The sequence below is a fragment of the Copadichromis virginalis genome, linkage group LG20 (assembly GCF_057382275.1).
Source record: "Copadichromis virginalis isolate Kocher_CV1m ecotype Utaka linkage group LG20, C_Virginalis_male_GT1.1, whole genome shotgun sequence".
NCBI lineage: Eukaryota > Metazoa > Chordata > Actinopteri > Cichliformes > Cichlidae > Copadichromis > Copadichromis virginalis.
In genome coordinates, this window is record NC_140637.1 from 30,675,641 (window position 1) to 30,691,300 (window position 15,660).

Genomic DNA, 15,660 nt, shown 5'->3' on the forward strand with positions numbered 1-15,660 from the left:
ACCATCAAGCGTTGCGAACAGAAGCATTCTCGGCGTCTGTGCGGCTTGGTTGGAAAATGGAAAATATCGTGACAAAACAGCAACGGTTTTGTTCCATCTTTGAACAAAAACAATTTAACACAGACCAGTGGCAGGCCAGAGAAACCACAGAGTGTTTCCTTAATGAGGTCTGATTAAAGGAGAGAGCTGTCACTCCTTTACTGTACAGCCTGCTTGAAACAATATGTCTCAAGAGGATTCAGCAGCATTAAGAACAGAGAAAATTATGGGCTACCTTCACCAGACAAATGCTATATATGTATTAATAAAGGAAAGGGAGTTCTTTAAACTTCAAACCTCTGTCTACTTTGATTTGATATATGAGTCATTCCCCTTAAGCTGCTTTAATTTTGGAAAGGAAATGATCTCCAATGAATTTCACAGAAACTGAAACATCTGGTATTGCATGAACTGAACTCTTTGGGTTTTTACATCTGTGCTATTTAACATAATTAACATTATTGGAAACCAATGTTTCCAAGAGTCCTGCTTGCTGTCTTTGATATCATTCAGCTGCTTCAGCTGAGAGGATCTCGTCCCAAGTTTATTCGCACTTCCAGTCGACCATCTTGGACCACAGCTGGCAACGGTAGTCTTTGTTCTGCGGTGGAGATCCACTCTAACATGGGCTCATTTAGAACTGCTTTATATGTTTCAACCTCTCAAGATTACTCAAGATAACTTGAGTCCAAGGCTGTGGAATCCAGCTGTAGGATGAGAGACTCGCTGGAGAGGCAGCAGATCATATCGTTCAGTTATTTTACTTTACTGCACTTTTCCTGATGGGAGGAAACTACTTTTCTCAGCTGGCTGGGTAACATTTCAATAACGCCCTGAAAAAGTTGGATGTTTTGGTGTATTCACTTAGGTTGCAGCCACCATGACCGTGACCTGGAAGAAAACCAATGACATGATTCGTTTTTTCAAATTCTAAGATGTTGGAGAAATGTTTAAGCGTTCTTTATTCTATGTAGTTTTTGTTGGTTTTAAAGTGTCATCAATGTGATGGAACATTTTATGATTGTGCCCTTCTCTGTGTGAAGCTGGCCTTACTGATGTGTCCGTGGCATCATGTTTCGTCTTTATACAGTCTTTATAAGATCGTAATAAGTCAACTGTACAAGCCGTCTTTGAATGGAAGGCTCTGACTCAATTCTTTGACCATGGCGAGTTTCTATAAATGGTTCTATTATTTGTTGTCAAAAGCCATGCTGCCATGTTCCTTATTTGTTCTTTTACCCCTTTGCAAATTAAAATTGCAAAAAACAACAACAACCTGTTTGTGTGTAAATCGATTTGTTTCAGATTTTAGTAACAATGTCAGTGATCAGTGGGTTCATTTAGCTAATGTGGATTCTGGGATCCAAACAGTGTCTCTAATCTCTAAAAGTTGAGAGAGCCAAACGTTTGACCCCAGACCATCTCCCCCGGGATTTCAAGGAACGGATGATGTTGTCTATAAACAATGAGAGATCTGCAATGAATTGCCTAGTGGATGGGGATGCAAAAAAAAGAAGAAAAAAAACAACAGGAAAATGATTGTTTCCTGGGATAAAATCACAGGGAATTGCTTTCAAAGGGTGAAAGCACTTCAGGATCGAGTCTTCTTCGCTCTCCGGACTGCCCAGGTAATTGTGGCCAAAAAAATGGTTTGGAGTAGAGATTAAACACAGCAGATAGAAACAAAATTGGAAATTTGCGAGCATGAAAAACAAGTCTGATAAAGAAAACCCCCAATCGGAGTGGAGTGGTACATTTCATATTAAGGGAAAATATGGAGATGGAGCTATCAGTGTTCTGGAGGAGGAACATTGATCATGTTAAAGTTACTGTAGCTGGAAGAGAAATAGATTAGAAAATAAAAGCAAAAATAAATAAATAATCGGAAAATCACCTTTTCAAGATCACCTGTCTACAAACTGAGATGAACTTAATCCAACCGCAGCCTGTTCTCTCAATCAACAATTGCCTCCATTACTGTAGCTGATAAATCACAACCAAATTTATAAATCAGGTTAGCAACGCAGCAACTATCCTGAAGCATAGCTTGAGAAAATACACTAAAACATCCATGCAATAAATGAACCCAAACCAAAGGGAATTATGACTAAACAGTGACAGATGCAGTTTGTTACGCTTGGAAAGCTCAGCATTTGGAGGAACTGGGACCAGCCAATGTTTGGGATTTGTCCTTAACAGATGACTTGAATGATTAATTGGCTACACCGACACTCGATTCGTGTGACAGATAAAATGATAATGGATAATGATAGTGCAATGATGGTGAATCTTCTCAGCTCTTCAGTACTGCCGGCACTGCAGGAGCGTATGTATGAGTGCCCACATTAAAAAACATGAATGCTTTTTAACAGATGGTAGGTCAAAGTAGACAGGGATATTTGTGTGTGAGAGCTCGGACACGTTTATCTCTGAGAGGAGTTTCGCTTTTAGACTATGAGATAAAGGATGTTTGGTAAGGAGGGACACAAAGGACGGTTCGAGGTTAAAAAGCATCTATTATACATTTCCCAGTTTTTTCACACATACTGCTCAAAATGTTAAAGCTCTCATAATAAACCTAAATAAACCCACAAATAACGCAGGTGTGTGTATGAATAATGCTTGAGAGTCACAGTTCTTCCTCATCCTTAATATGAATGATGTCATAAAGAGTGGTTAAACCTAATACGGTCGTCTCAGTGAGCACAGCTCTGGCTGTGAGCACAGAAGCCACGCCCACTCACCTCTTTTTTTAGGGGGCAGCCAATCAGAAGAAAGTTGTCTTAAAGAGAGGAAGATGGGAGCTACCACAGCTCGTTTAATGAGAGCCCCTCAGCTTCCTAGGTCACACACCTATGGCATAAATTTCAGAATGCTGGGTGATTTGCAGGAAAGGTGACGTCTTACATGGTCAAGGTCACCGGGATTAAAACTTGTGAGACTTTTATTAGATGCTCCTATTTTAAGAATTTGAAAATCCTACATCGCCTGATTCTCGAGTAACTGCATTCACACACTTCAGAGTCCATGTTTATGACTGATTATGATGTAGCAACTTATGCAAAGCTACTGTAGCTACTGCACACAATAGGTTCCCTATAAAAACATGCTTTCAAAGGCTAAATTGTACTGTAATCAGGTATATTTACTCAGGAAGAGTACTTAAGTAGTAAATTGAGGTACTTGTTAATCACTTGAATATTTTATTGTGATGAGGCTTTATCTTCTGGTGCACATCGTGTCTTTGTGTCTCTAGTCTGATCAGCTCCGGTGCTTATTATTATTTTGATGTAGTTTCATGTTTTTATGCCATCACTGTTCAGCAGTTTTTATTATTTTTAGCTGTTATTAACATACAGTTTTTTTCCTAATAACTACTTTCTGCACTCGATCCACTTTTTTAAACTTTACAGAACAAATCACGGGATTTTATTTTGTTAAATATGCCATTTCTTATTAACTGATGACTTCATTGTGATTTTCTGAACGAGTGTAATCTGTGAGCTCACCAGTTAAGCATAACAATCTAAACTGTGATATTCACACAACGTGCATTAGAAGACTGGATTATATTACTGATCTTTGACTGTACGGGGATTTGGATTTAAACATTTTTGTTTTTTTAACATGAAATATTAAAATAACACAGTGTTACACTCTCAAAGGGCCGTAAGTCGTCTTCTAATGAATGTCAAAGCAGATGTGCTATGTTTCCTGCAGAGACGCAGACTCTGTGTTGTCACTGCAGCCATGCACGTCGATATCGCTGCTACGCTGAGCACAGTCGGTGCGCCCTGCGTCCACTGCAGCCATGGCTGCGCCTCGCACAGATGTTTGCCCTCCACTCGTCTGTAACTGAACACAGAGTCGTAGGAGGAGAGCAAAGGTGAACTTTAAAGATATTCAAATGCAGGAAGTTAGTTTTTTGGATTCTGCAGACTACATGTGTGCGTTGTGGGTTTTATGAGTCAGCTGTGTGTTTTGTGCTATTTAAATATGTTTCTGACACTTGTCTTCTGCTGCTGCTGGTGCCCGCCAGGTGTGTGTGAACACGGAGTGTGAAAAGTACTGAAGTGAACACACACACACACACACAGAGAGAGAGAGAGAGCGGGGGAGAGAGACTGTTTTGTTTTATTCATCAAAGGCCAATCTGCTTCTTGTAAGAGGTGCATGAATAAAGCATAGATTCTCCTAGTGATATCACACACTCACACATTCACACACACAGAATAAGTTTGCTTTATTACTGTTTGGTTCTTATTTCTTAGCTCAAATCAAGTAAGTTTATAGACTGATTTCCTGCTTTAACTTTGACCCTCTGCTTCTTCGTCTATTACACGTCTTGGTCTTTGCAGCAATAGTGCTGTTTGCCCAATCTCAGCAGAAAACTTTGCCTTGTCTTATGATAGCCACTGGTAATGATGGCTAAAAAAAGCACAATAAAGCTGTATATCATTCACTCTAAGAACAAGAATTTTAAAAATCTTTGAAAAAGGAGAAGACAGCTGAATGCGTCACCTTGCAGAGGCAGAACACCGCTTTCATGGACCATGATGCTCAGCTGCAGAACGAGCTGTGGAGCCGACTTCAGGAAGGCCTCCAGGAGGCGGAGCATGGTGATGTCAGCGCTCTCAAACATCAGCCTCCAGTGGAACTGGCGGCGGGGCCCGTTGCTGTTCCAGCGGCTCTTGGCACCCAGGTAGAGGGCGTGGATGTATCTGAGGGTGAGAGAAAGAGGTTTAAGGGCGGTGATTTATCCCATTAAACATCAGCCTTTGTTTTTAGTTACAACGTGAAAGTCAACCCAAAAATAAACCAATAATAACTTTAAAAACTGTAGTGGCAAAGTAAAAGTTTGGGCTTTATGGATGAACATACATGACATTTTCACCAAGCAAGACTGGAAAATGTTTGGGAAAAACTGGGAAAAAATGACTGATGAAAACTGGATAAACTGATGAAAGTGAAACTATTCTTAAGCTTCGAAAAAAGTGGCCTCTTTACTGAAAAGGGCCGTGCTTGGCATCCTTTCTAAAATCACACGAGGGGTTTTCTAGCACCAGATACAGACTGGGATCTCCATGTATGATCTTTCCTTATTATTCCTGCGTCTCTGAGATATGTTATCAGAGCAAGTCAGATTTCTACTGACTAGAATTAGAAGTCACACACTGTTCTTCTGCTCTGCTGTGCACTGGCTTCATCCAGCAGTGACCTCGAGCTTGAACTGGGGCATTTGCAGCTGACTGAAAAGTCATCGGGGATGAGAGTGTAAGCTTCCTAGTCTGGGTTTGTGGCTCTCAGCCAGAAAAAGGTGGACTGCTTGTTCGCAGCTGGGGATGAGCTGGCGCCTCAGCTGAAGGCGTTCAAAAATCTGGTAGTCTTGTTCACAAGTGTGGAGCAAGAGATTGAGAGACGGTTTGGGGAATTTGTCTGCAGTGAATCTAAAGCATCCTTCTGACCCCCACCGACAGCCATGGGTGGTGACCGAAAAGAAAATGAGTGTAGATACAAACAGCGGCTATAAAATTGTCTGAGCTCACTCTCAGAGACAGAGTCAGCAGGTCTGGCCTGCAGGAGGAGCTCAAAGTAGAGCCATTGCTCCTCTGCTCTCAAAAGGAACTGAGCTGGTTCCAGCATATGATTAGGATGCCTTCTGGGGGCGTCTAGGTGAGGTGTTTCAGGCATGGGAGGAGACCCCGGGGCAAACCCAGGAGAAGTTATGTCTCTTGGCTAAGTTGAATGCCACACAGACACTGCAGCAGAGTGACCCAGAAGTAGATTAGTAGTAGAAAATAGAAGAATTTTCTGATAAATGACATCAGGTGAACAAACTCAAGAGCTTCTGTCAGGGGTCAACAAGTGAAATACGTAAGAGTATTAGAGGCAGACGTGACCTCGTTGGGATTCTGCTAACACACAAACACACTGGCCCTGGTTATATTTGGCTCTGTTCCCATCAGAGTATAAAAAAGAATAGATTTCAAAAGCTCAACAGCAAAAAACTTCCAGTTAATCCTAGAAGCTATAACAGAAATCAATACCATGATGGGCTTGAACTTGGCCCCTGATTTCACTGTGTTTTATCTATGTGATTTGCCCCAAGGAGTGAGGAAATCTGACAAATATCTTTTATAATACTATTGGCTGGTGCAAAGAAAGCCATAACTCGCAAATGGCTAAACGTGGATCCACCGTCATTTTTGGACTGGACAGGCGTTATCAAGGAAATTTACACAATGGAGGGACTGACTTTTTCATTAAGACTTGCTGCTGATAAATTTGAGAAGTACTGGAAAAAATGGGACCTTTACCTGAATGGAAAACTATTATAAATTCTGGTACCAAATTTATCATTGCTGTAATTCACCTATTTGATTTGATTGTACCTTAAATGGATGTATCTTTTTTTTAATGCGTCTCTGCTAGCCTAGATACTCTGTACTTATTAAGGGTCTGAGTGTTTTGTAAAAAAACAAAACAAAACCAAACTACCAATAAAAATAAAGCGTTAAAAAGAAAAGTTCCAGTAAATCCTGTAAAATAAAGTAAAATAAAGACTTTCTCCTGTTGAGAATAAGAAATAAAAAGATTTCACAATAGATTTTATCACTTGATGTAAACATTTTATTTCCCACTTATTTTGGCGTCTCTAGCAAATGTGAATAATCTGATTTCCAGCTCTGTGCATGAACATAGTGAGAAGCAGACTGTAGCGTACAGCAGGGATAAAGGCTGAATTACATGAAACCTCAACATGCCGCTCTCCCGAGAGGACAAAAACACCTCAGAGGAAAACATCTTCATCCTCAGCTGTCACCGCTCTGCTCTGACGTCCTGCTGTTGTTTGTTTGCCATCAGTGACAGTTTTGGTTACAATGGTTCAAATGGTCTATACAGGTGAGCAGTATTATTTTTATTTAGTGACAAGTGACGATATGAAATCTGATATTTTTTTACCTGTGGTGCAAAATAACGTCTGTGTTAAAGTGATGATGTATTAGCAAAGAAAAAAACAGGCTAACTTTATGGAAAACAGACAGGAGGCACTACAATGATTTTAAACTGTAGTTTCAGTATTGTTATACCACCTGTAGTCATTTATATCCAGGTGTACAGCTCTGTGGTGTGGCAACTGCAAGATCTCCTCATTAAAACAGGAGAGAAACATGACTGACGGTGGACACAACACTAGTTAAATCACACGCATACCATGAGCTGGTAGGTGGGTTGCAAAGTGATTTGCAGGCGTACAGCAACTGTGGCCTGTTAAAGTAGCTGAAATAGCACAATCAAAGGCCTGATTTAGACTTCTGCAGTGAATGTTTGTAGAGTCTACAATGACCCCTTCGTAAAAGGCTGATGTCATTATTTAAATAAATAAGGCAAAAAGCAAAAATGACTTTCGCAAGAATCGCTTTAAACACGTTTTCACCTAAACACAAAAATGTGACATCTGAAACATTCATGTTGCTCACTGTGTTAGAAATCTGCACTCAGAGGAAACTTGGCCGCTGTCCTAATCATCCAACATATTCATAATCATCAGAGCTGAAAACAAAATAATCTGTATATTTGTATGAAATATATTTTCCTTAAGCTACAGTTTGTGGTTTTCACCTAATTTTTCTGGTGTGAGATGAGTCATCATCGGCTACAGATACAAGTGAATTTTCTTTAAATGGTTTTTGGGTGTACATACATTTCATCTCTGTCTCTGTATATAGGAGGCAGGCCTGATGCATCATGGGAGAAGAGGATGGCAGACAGTGGTAGTAGTACAACAAGCAGACGGGACGTGGAGGAGAACCGAAGCTCGCTTGGAGGAAAAGTGAGACGACACTCACTTCCTGTGCTTCTGCATCCCCAAGCAGATTTTAAATGGAAGGGTAAAAATAACCTGGGAGTGTATGCACATGCAAACACACGCACACGCACACGTCAGCATATGTGGTGATGTTCAAGCCTGCCTAGCACAGACAAGCACAGATGCACATGTGTACGTGGTCGACACACCTCAACACACAAGCCCCCTTAGAAACACACACACACACGCACACACACACACAGGGTGACAGACATGCAGGAAGGCCAACAAGGCAGCCTGGAAATCTGTAGCTCTGCAAATAATTTGCTGGCCAAGCACTGCCGGCATTTCTTTATTCACTCTCTATGTCTCTCTGTCTCTCCCTCTCCTTCACCTCTAAATCTCTGTTTGTCTTTCACACCTTTTTTTCTTTTAGATTTAATTCTTAAATTTATTCAGTTTCTTGCTTTTCTTAAAGTCACACTTGGTGGAACAGTCAGTTCATAATGCTTTATTAATTCACATATATATTTTTTTATTTACGTCTCTATTCATGTCTATATGACAGAAACCATGCAAATGTCATCATACCTGTGAAGTGACAATAAATAATATTCTATTTTCTGTCGTGTTTTCTTTCTTTCCTTTAAAAGCTGTTTTTCCACGTTCCCTCTTTCCTGCTTCGTCCTCGTCTCTTTCATCCTCTACCCTTTTCCAGATTTTCTTTCCTGTCTCTCTTTCTGCCTTCTGTCCTCTGCTTGTTATCTCTCATTTTGTTTCTCTCTCAATCCAATTTCATGCAGCTATTGTCTTTCTCTCCCATTTCTTTCCCTACCTCTCTTGCTCACTCTCGCTCTCTCTCTCCATCCAATTTATTTTTCTCTTCCCTCAGGTGTTCTCTCGGCCTCAAGCTTCCAATCTATCAAATCTATATGAATCCTCTCCTCCTCCTCCTCCCCTTCATCTCTGTTACTGCTCTCCTCTCCTCCCTAGTAGCCTCTCCTCTTCCTCAGTTGGAGACCCTGAGCTTGTGTGTGTGTGTGGTGTAAGAGAAATGCTGCTAAGGGTAATGCTGAACCAAGAATGAACCCTTAGAGGGAAGCTTACACACAGAGAAATTAAACTGTTATACTCACTTCATTTAAATCATTTTTAAATTAATATTACAGGTCAAGGAGTGAAGCGCAGAGATCAGCAGCCCACAAGGAGACAGAGGATAAGATTTGCAATTTAACGGTGCACTTTTAACATTAGTTCAGCCCCGTCTGGATGTGGTGGAAATTACTGAGATTATGATGTAGTATTTGGAAAAGTAGGGATTAAAAGTTTGTCCTCCTGGAGTCTTTTTTTTAAGCGGTAAAAACAATAAAAAGATTAAAAAATAAACAGAATTTTAAAAGTGAATTGATTATTTGGTGAACTAGCTGTGTACGAACCACACACCGCTGAAGACTTTTTCTGAATTTCGGTTTTAAGAGAGCGCTTGAGGGGTAGAGAGAGTTTGTTGAGGTTTGTATGAGTGGAGCTGGTTGATAACGTTATAAAACCTTGAACTAATGCCGAGAAGTTGACGGGTGAAACTGCAAGAACCACAAGAAAATGGGCTTCTTGAAGTGTATGCTTGTGGCAAACAATCCAGGATTGGGTTATGTTTTCACTCTTCATTCTTTTTTATATTACACTACAAACTCCTCACAGCTGCCAGCAGTGACACGAGAGGCAGTAATGCAGTATCAGATTTAGCAGTGGAAGCAGAGTAGAAGCATAGACTGTAAAAGATGGATTCGGCTGCTGAGCATGTCCTCCTTCGTGCCTTTAATTGGGAGCACTGTTTACAAAATGAACCTTGTGTTGTCTTTAATATAACCCCAAACAGATACCGAGACCAAGAAAGTGTCCACTGAGGTCACAGAGCAAGTTTCTCATTGGTTGTTTGGCTGTTACAGTAGCCAGTGCCTGCTGGCCATTACAAGGAATGCAGGTGTAAGGCATTTCAACACCAGCTTCACTTTTTGGACCGGGAAGATGCATCCATCTTTTATGTACAGTCTACCACCACAAGTTCCTGTGCTGCTAATACGGTGAGAGCTGCACATTTCAGAAATGTAATGTTTTCGTGTTACATAAGTTCTTCAATAGCTGCATGATGTGCAGATAGGTGCTTTTTCATGAGCACCTGCACAACAAATGCTTGACTTCAGTTCACACAGAGCAGTCTGTAACTTTTAACAGGTCACTTTTAGTTTGTTACACAAAAGAAGAGGAGAGTCATCATAAAATGCAAATATGGGGACGTGTAAATGCAACTTTTAATCTTATATAGGTAACTGGCAAGTTCAGTGCTGTGATCTCAGGGGATGTTGAGCAGTAATATAAAGCAAATGAATTATTTCTATGTTTCTTAGCAACAATTAGCAGCTGTCTGTGTTTATGTGGTGCTTCCATAGACTTTACAGTTGAAGCTTGCTATCCATAACCACGTTCATCCAAATGAGGTCACGTTTTTAGTGCATGTTGTTCAATTCAAAGCTAAATCAAGGGATGATGTCATGCCCAGCTTTAATATACAATACATGATTGTAGCTTCAAAATCCATAAAGAAATAGCTGGGTTAAAACCTTAAAACGCCACCCAACAGCTTTTGGATGACCTGCAAGCCGGCACTTATCATCTGAACACCCAAGGATGGAGCTCACTGGTGCTGCTGTGGTTAAATGGGAGCAAGCTCCTAAATCTGATGCAAAGTCTGAAACCAGAAAAAAGCGATGGCAGTTATAACCGCCTGTGGTTTTGATGGAGAATGTGATCCGACCTTATCCTGACACGTGGCTCGTGCATCACGCTGTCAGAGAGTCGTGAACATTTCTGTTTTTGTAATTATAAACATTATTCTAATAACTGTCACCTCGTCAGTTCTCATGCCACGAATTTCTCATCATTACGCCTCATTGACTTGAAATTGATCAGCAGATGCACATTCGGGACACATTGCGAAGCTAGAAACAGGAAACAGATATTAGAGTTAGGAGTAATTAATGATTTGTTTTCCTCAAAGAGCAAATTACACTAATAATAATGACACTACGAGGCTGTTATCTCCAATCACTCAATCACTTTCTAATGATTAATGTTATTCTAGTGTTTACAAGACTAATGACACCTTCATATTGTTTCTGATGGCATAAGTCTACATGCCGGCTACAGTGACATAAGTGTTAGTCAAGCCATCACTCTAAATTATCCATAAAAGAGAAAAAGCAGTGCGCAGGAACGACAGAATGAAAGGTTTACTAATAACTCGCTCCTGCAGTCGATCAAAGACTGGACTCAACTTCTGACCCTCCCCTTTGTCAGTCTACACGGCGATAAATTGGTACCAGGACCAGGCTTTTTAACGAGCGGCTGATCTATTAGCTCTCACACACACACACACACACACAGCAGCAAATTTCTGTACATCCTGCAAATCTTTCAGCTGTTAAAAGGAGGCAGAGAGAGAGAGCTCTTTAACCTTCATCACTTGTCTGAAGTGATTCTCAACCTGCCCATTATCACGCCAGCAATCAGTGACATTTATTGCCTCTCAACACACACACACACACACACACACAGCATGATCAAATGCCTCTTCTGATACACACGGTGCTGGTTCTCATGTCTGATTGGCTGGGTCACATTGGTTTGGAAGCTTGTGTCCAGCTGACGGGAGGTTCGAGGGTTTGGTTTGACCTCGTTCCCTCAGAATGTGTCTTCAAACTTGAAGATAGGTCTAAAGTTTTATGATGTTCGAGCTGCTAACCTGTAAAAAAAATAACATGTAAAAAATATTTGTATTCTTACACTTTTACGCTTTTTTGAGCTGTATAGTATCATCTTAAGTAAGCTAAGTAATTCTTTCATAGATAAACCTGCAGAGAGTTATGACGCTGCAGCTCTGCTTCACTCTCACGGGTTTTATAAGGTGCTTCATCTCATTGCTAAGCGGTCTGCTTTGTAACTTTACTGTTTTGGCTCACCCTCACTGCTTCCATCGTATCATCTTTGGCAGCAGCAGGTGAAAAGCTCTGATATACCAGACAACCAGCTGCAGTGCAGACTTGATGGTCACTAACTGGAGACGCTCTAGGCAGCCCAGTATCACGTGTAACAATGCCCCAGGAAATCTGAAGGTTGGTGATTTTTATGCAGTGTATGCGTCGGGCGAGTTGCTGTCGTTCCTGCACGCTTTTACTTTGTAATAATACAACTTGCATTTGATCGAGGAACATACTGACTTCCTGCAACGATGGCATCCTATTACAGGAGCATGCTCAAGTTCACTGAGCTCTTTAGAATCACCCTGTGTTTCACAAATGTAAAGGCAGGTTGTCATGGTTACATGCTTGAGTTTATGCACCTGTGCCATTGCGACCACATGAATTCAAAGATTAAGAGCATGGCTGAGAACTTCCATTTAGTGTAATTTCCTAAGCAAAATAGACAAGAAAGAAGGCTAAGAGGAGGAGAGAATAAATGTGAATTAAACATTTATTAGCTACTGCTAAAATCCAAGTTAAAAATGATGCTTATCAATAAATGCTGGATGTATAATATGTATAAACTGTACACAAAGAATGGATGTAGCTAGCATAACATGACCCACTGGGTTGTGAACTCCCTTAAAAAAACACAACAACAACACTGAGTTAAATATTATCTTGGTTGACTTTTTGCAGCAGGGTGGAGTGCAAAGCTATCTAGGTAGTTTGGTAAGAAAGGTGCATAAATAGAGAGTATAACTTCACACAGACATCTGTAATATTCAAATAAATATTATAATCTCCCTTCTTGGAAAAAAAGTAGAATAGACACTCTTTGCATGAATAATGACACAGCAATCAATATTATTGGTCAAGAAAATGCATTAAAAATATTCCAGATCAGCCTGTGTGTGGGGCTAGCATGTCCTACGTGTGTCTGTTTGGGTTTCCACCACATATACTTGCTTCCTTCCACAGTCCAAGAGCACTGAAGTCAGGTTAGCTGGTATTTCTGAATTGGCCTTCGATGTGCGGTAGAAGCAGCTTGTTTTAGAGAACAAAACAGGAAGTTCTTGTGCCAAGTTGTAAAGTTAATCTATGTCAGAGAGCTGGGCATTTTTAACACGGGCCTCTTTGGGCTTTGACTCGTTTGTAGAAATGTGGGCTGCAGCTGCTTTGTTGTTACAGTATAAGAATGTATTCTTAGGTAATCGCCACAAATATAAATATGTTTTCTTTGTGGTGCTAGTATGTTAAATTGTTGAGCATGCTTAGCACAAGGTAAGAGTAGAATTAAACAAACACTTCTTAAATTATGGCGTATTTTTAGTTAAAAACTCAAAATAATGGCCAGGAGGCGTAAACCAGGACAGTCAGATGAATTCTGTTCAAAATAACCTGCAAGTCGACGTTTATCTATCAGTTTTTGTGATCTTTTATATGTTTAAGTGCAGGCCCTCAGCACAGCTTTGGGACAGTAGTGGAGTATTAGCACATTACTGCAGGCTCAAAGCCACTGATCTAAAAAGGATACATGGATGGATCACATAATGTTTCGTGATGGTAGCAACAAAGCAGCCTGACACATATAAATTAGACAAATTTGCAGCATCTGAAGTAGTGAGACCGGGGTGCTTTTGCAGCCTCGCTTTGTCATTTGCAGTTTGTTTGTTTTCATAAACTGCTACACAAAGCAGTTTTGGAGTATTGAATTTTTAAAAAATGCAGCGGTGATACGGAGCCACACAGGCATACGTTACTGTGACAGCGTCGTGGCAGAGCACGAGCAGTTTCCCCCCCAGCAGAGATGAAAAGCCCCCTGCAGTGGGTGGATGGAGGTTAGAACAGTCAGCCTGCTGCTAGTCTGTGAATAATGCAGCTGTCAAAAAGCTCAAAATTAAACACATTGAATAGAGGCAGGACAGCCCTGGGCTCTGCTCCACTCTGCAGCACACACACGGTGACAGACATATATGTACACTGCATACACACGAACAACACACACCATAACACCATGCAGGCACATTTACACTACAAACATGCTGCATTCACGCACACTGAGATATCCAAACTAGTATATATGATAAAAACTAACTGATTTACTGGTTAAACTTTATTAACACTCAAGAAAGATCGATTTAATATTCAATGTTTCATCAAATGTGAAATCTATTTATATTTGTGGCTGTGACGCACATGAAAAGCACAACAAATTCACAAACGTCATAATCCTGTGGTCTTTAAAAATGAATACTGGTGCTAGCTAATTCATTAAAATCCAGTTCTTTAGAGAAGCAATGGATTCATTAATTCATACAAACAATGATGTGAGTTTTACTTGCTGTAATCATCCCTCCTGGTCACACTAAGCACTTTAGTTTGTGTATTTATGCTTCACTTCTCTTCCCATGCACACGTGTTGATAGAAGAGTGATTGTTGAGTCAGGTTAGGTCAGGAAATGCTGCAGATTTAGACCTTGAGTGGCCATTTAGGAGCTGCAGAATTCGGCTCTTTCACAGAGCTCTATATAGTCCTGTGAAAAACTAATTACACCCTATGATTCAGTAGCTTTTAGAACCACCTTTAGCAGCAATAACTTCAAGTAACTGTTTTCTGAAAGACTTTATCAGTCTCTTACAATGTGGAGGCCCACTCCTCTTTCCAGTGTTGCTTTAGCTAATTGATGCTTGTGGGTTTTTGTACAGCTCTCTTAAGATCATTGCAACGCCTTGGTTTCAGCTCATCTGTTGTAGATTTGCTGCTGTACCCAGGATCATTTTCCTGTTATATGACACAGCTTGGGCAATTCTTTAGCTGTCTCACATTTGATCCTTGAATATTAGATCGGTACACAGAGGAGTTCATGGTTGACTCGATGACTGCAAGGTGCCCCAGCCGTGTAAGCCCAAATAGTCACCCCTCCTTCACGGTGATGACAGTTAGCATGAGGTAAACATGAGGTGTGCTGATTCGTGTGGTTTGGATGCTGTACATTATGGCCAAGCATCTCCATCTTGGTCTTATCTGTCTGAAGGACATTGTTCCAAACATCTTGTGCTTTATGTGCTTGTGCTGTTATAAGAGAGTTTTTCCTTCCCACTGTCGCCAAGTGCATCTGATTGTTGGTGTTATCTCATTGTAGGCTCTTTACTTTACAATATAAAATGCCCTGAGGCGTCAGTTGTCGTGATTTGGCGCAATAAAAATAAAACTGAATGGAGTTTATTCAGATGCAACTTTGCAAAGTGAAGCCATGCTCCCGTGTTCTGTTTAGAGATAATTGGCTTTCTTTGGCAGCCTTTCCAACCAAACAATACTTGTTCAATGTTTCTATAGTTGTACTGTCAAGGCCTTTAACATTTAACATGCTAACTGAGGCCTGTAGAGTCTAAGATGTAGCTATGGGTTTTGGGGTTTTTTTTTTTGCAATTTCTTTGAGCCTTGCACGGTCTGACCTTGGGGTAAATTTGTTGAGATGTCTTGAACACTTTCTCACTGTAGAATGATGGACTTTAATGGCCTGAAAACTCTTCATAGATGGAAACAGAGCAACAAGAAAGCTGATCGCTGATATGCTTCCTCCTTGATGTGTTTCCGCCTCTGAATGCTCCACAGCAGCAAACTGTCAAAACTTCTGCTTTTATACAGGTACTCACGCTGACTGGTGAGCAGCTAATCAAATGCATTTCATTAGCCAATGAACCCTTTTAATTCCAATCCAGTCTTTAAATGATGACGTATGAACTCTGCTTCTGGGTCCAAACTACTCTTCGTGTATTAAGGCTGTTGAG

At 40.6% G+C, this 15,660-nt stretch overlaps 1 protein-coding gene across 1 annotated transcript in view; it reads right to left on the reverse strand.

The window, feature by feature from the left end:
• The window catches only part of xkr7b (XK, Kell blood group complex subunit-related family, member 7b), a 111,527-nt gene that overhangs the window by 9,072 nt on the left and 86,795 nt on the right, over positions 1-15,660 (reverse strand). Inside the window, exon 2 of the mRNA XM_085444216.1 lies at positions 4,561-4,760. Coding sequence (XP_085300342.1) covers positions 4,561-4,760 — 200 coding nt within the window. The remainder of the gene's footprint in view (positions 1-4,560; positions 4,761-15,660) is intronic.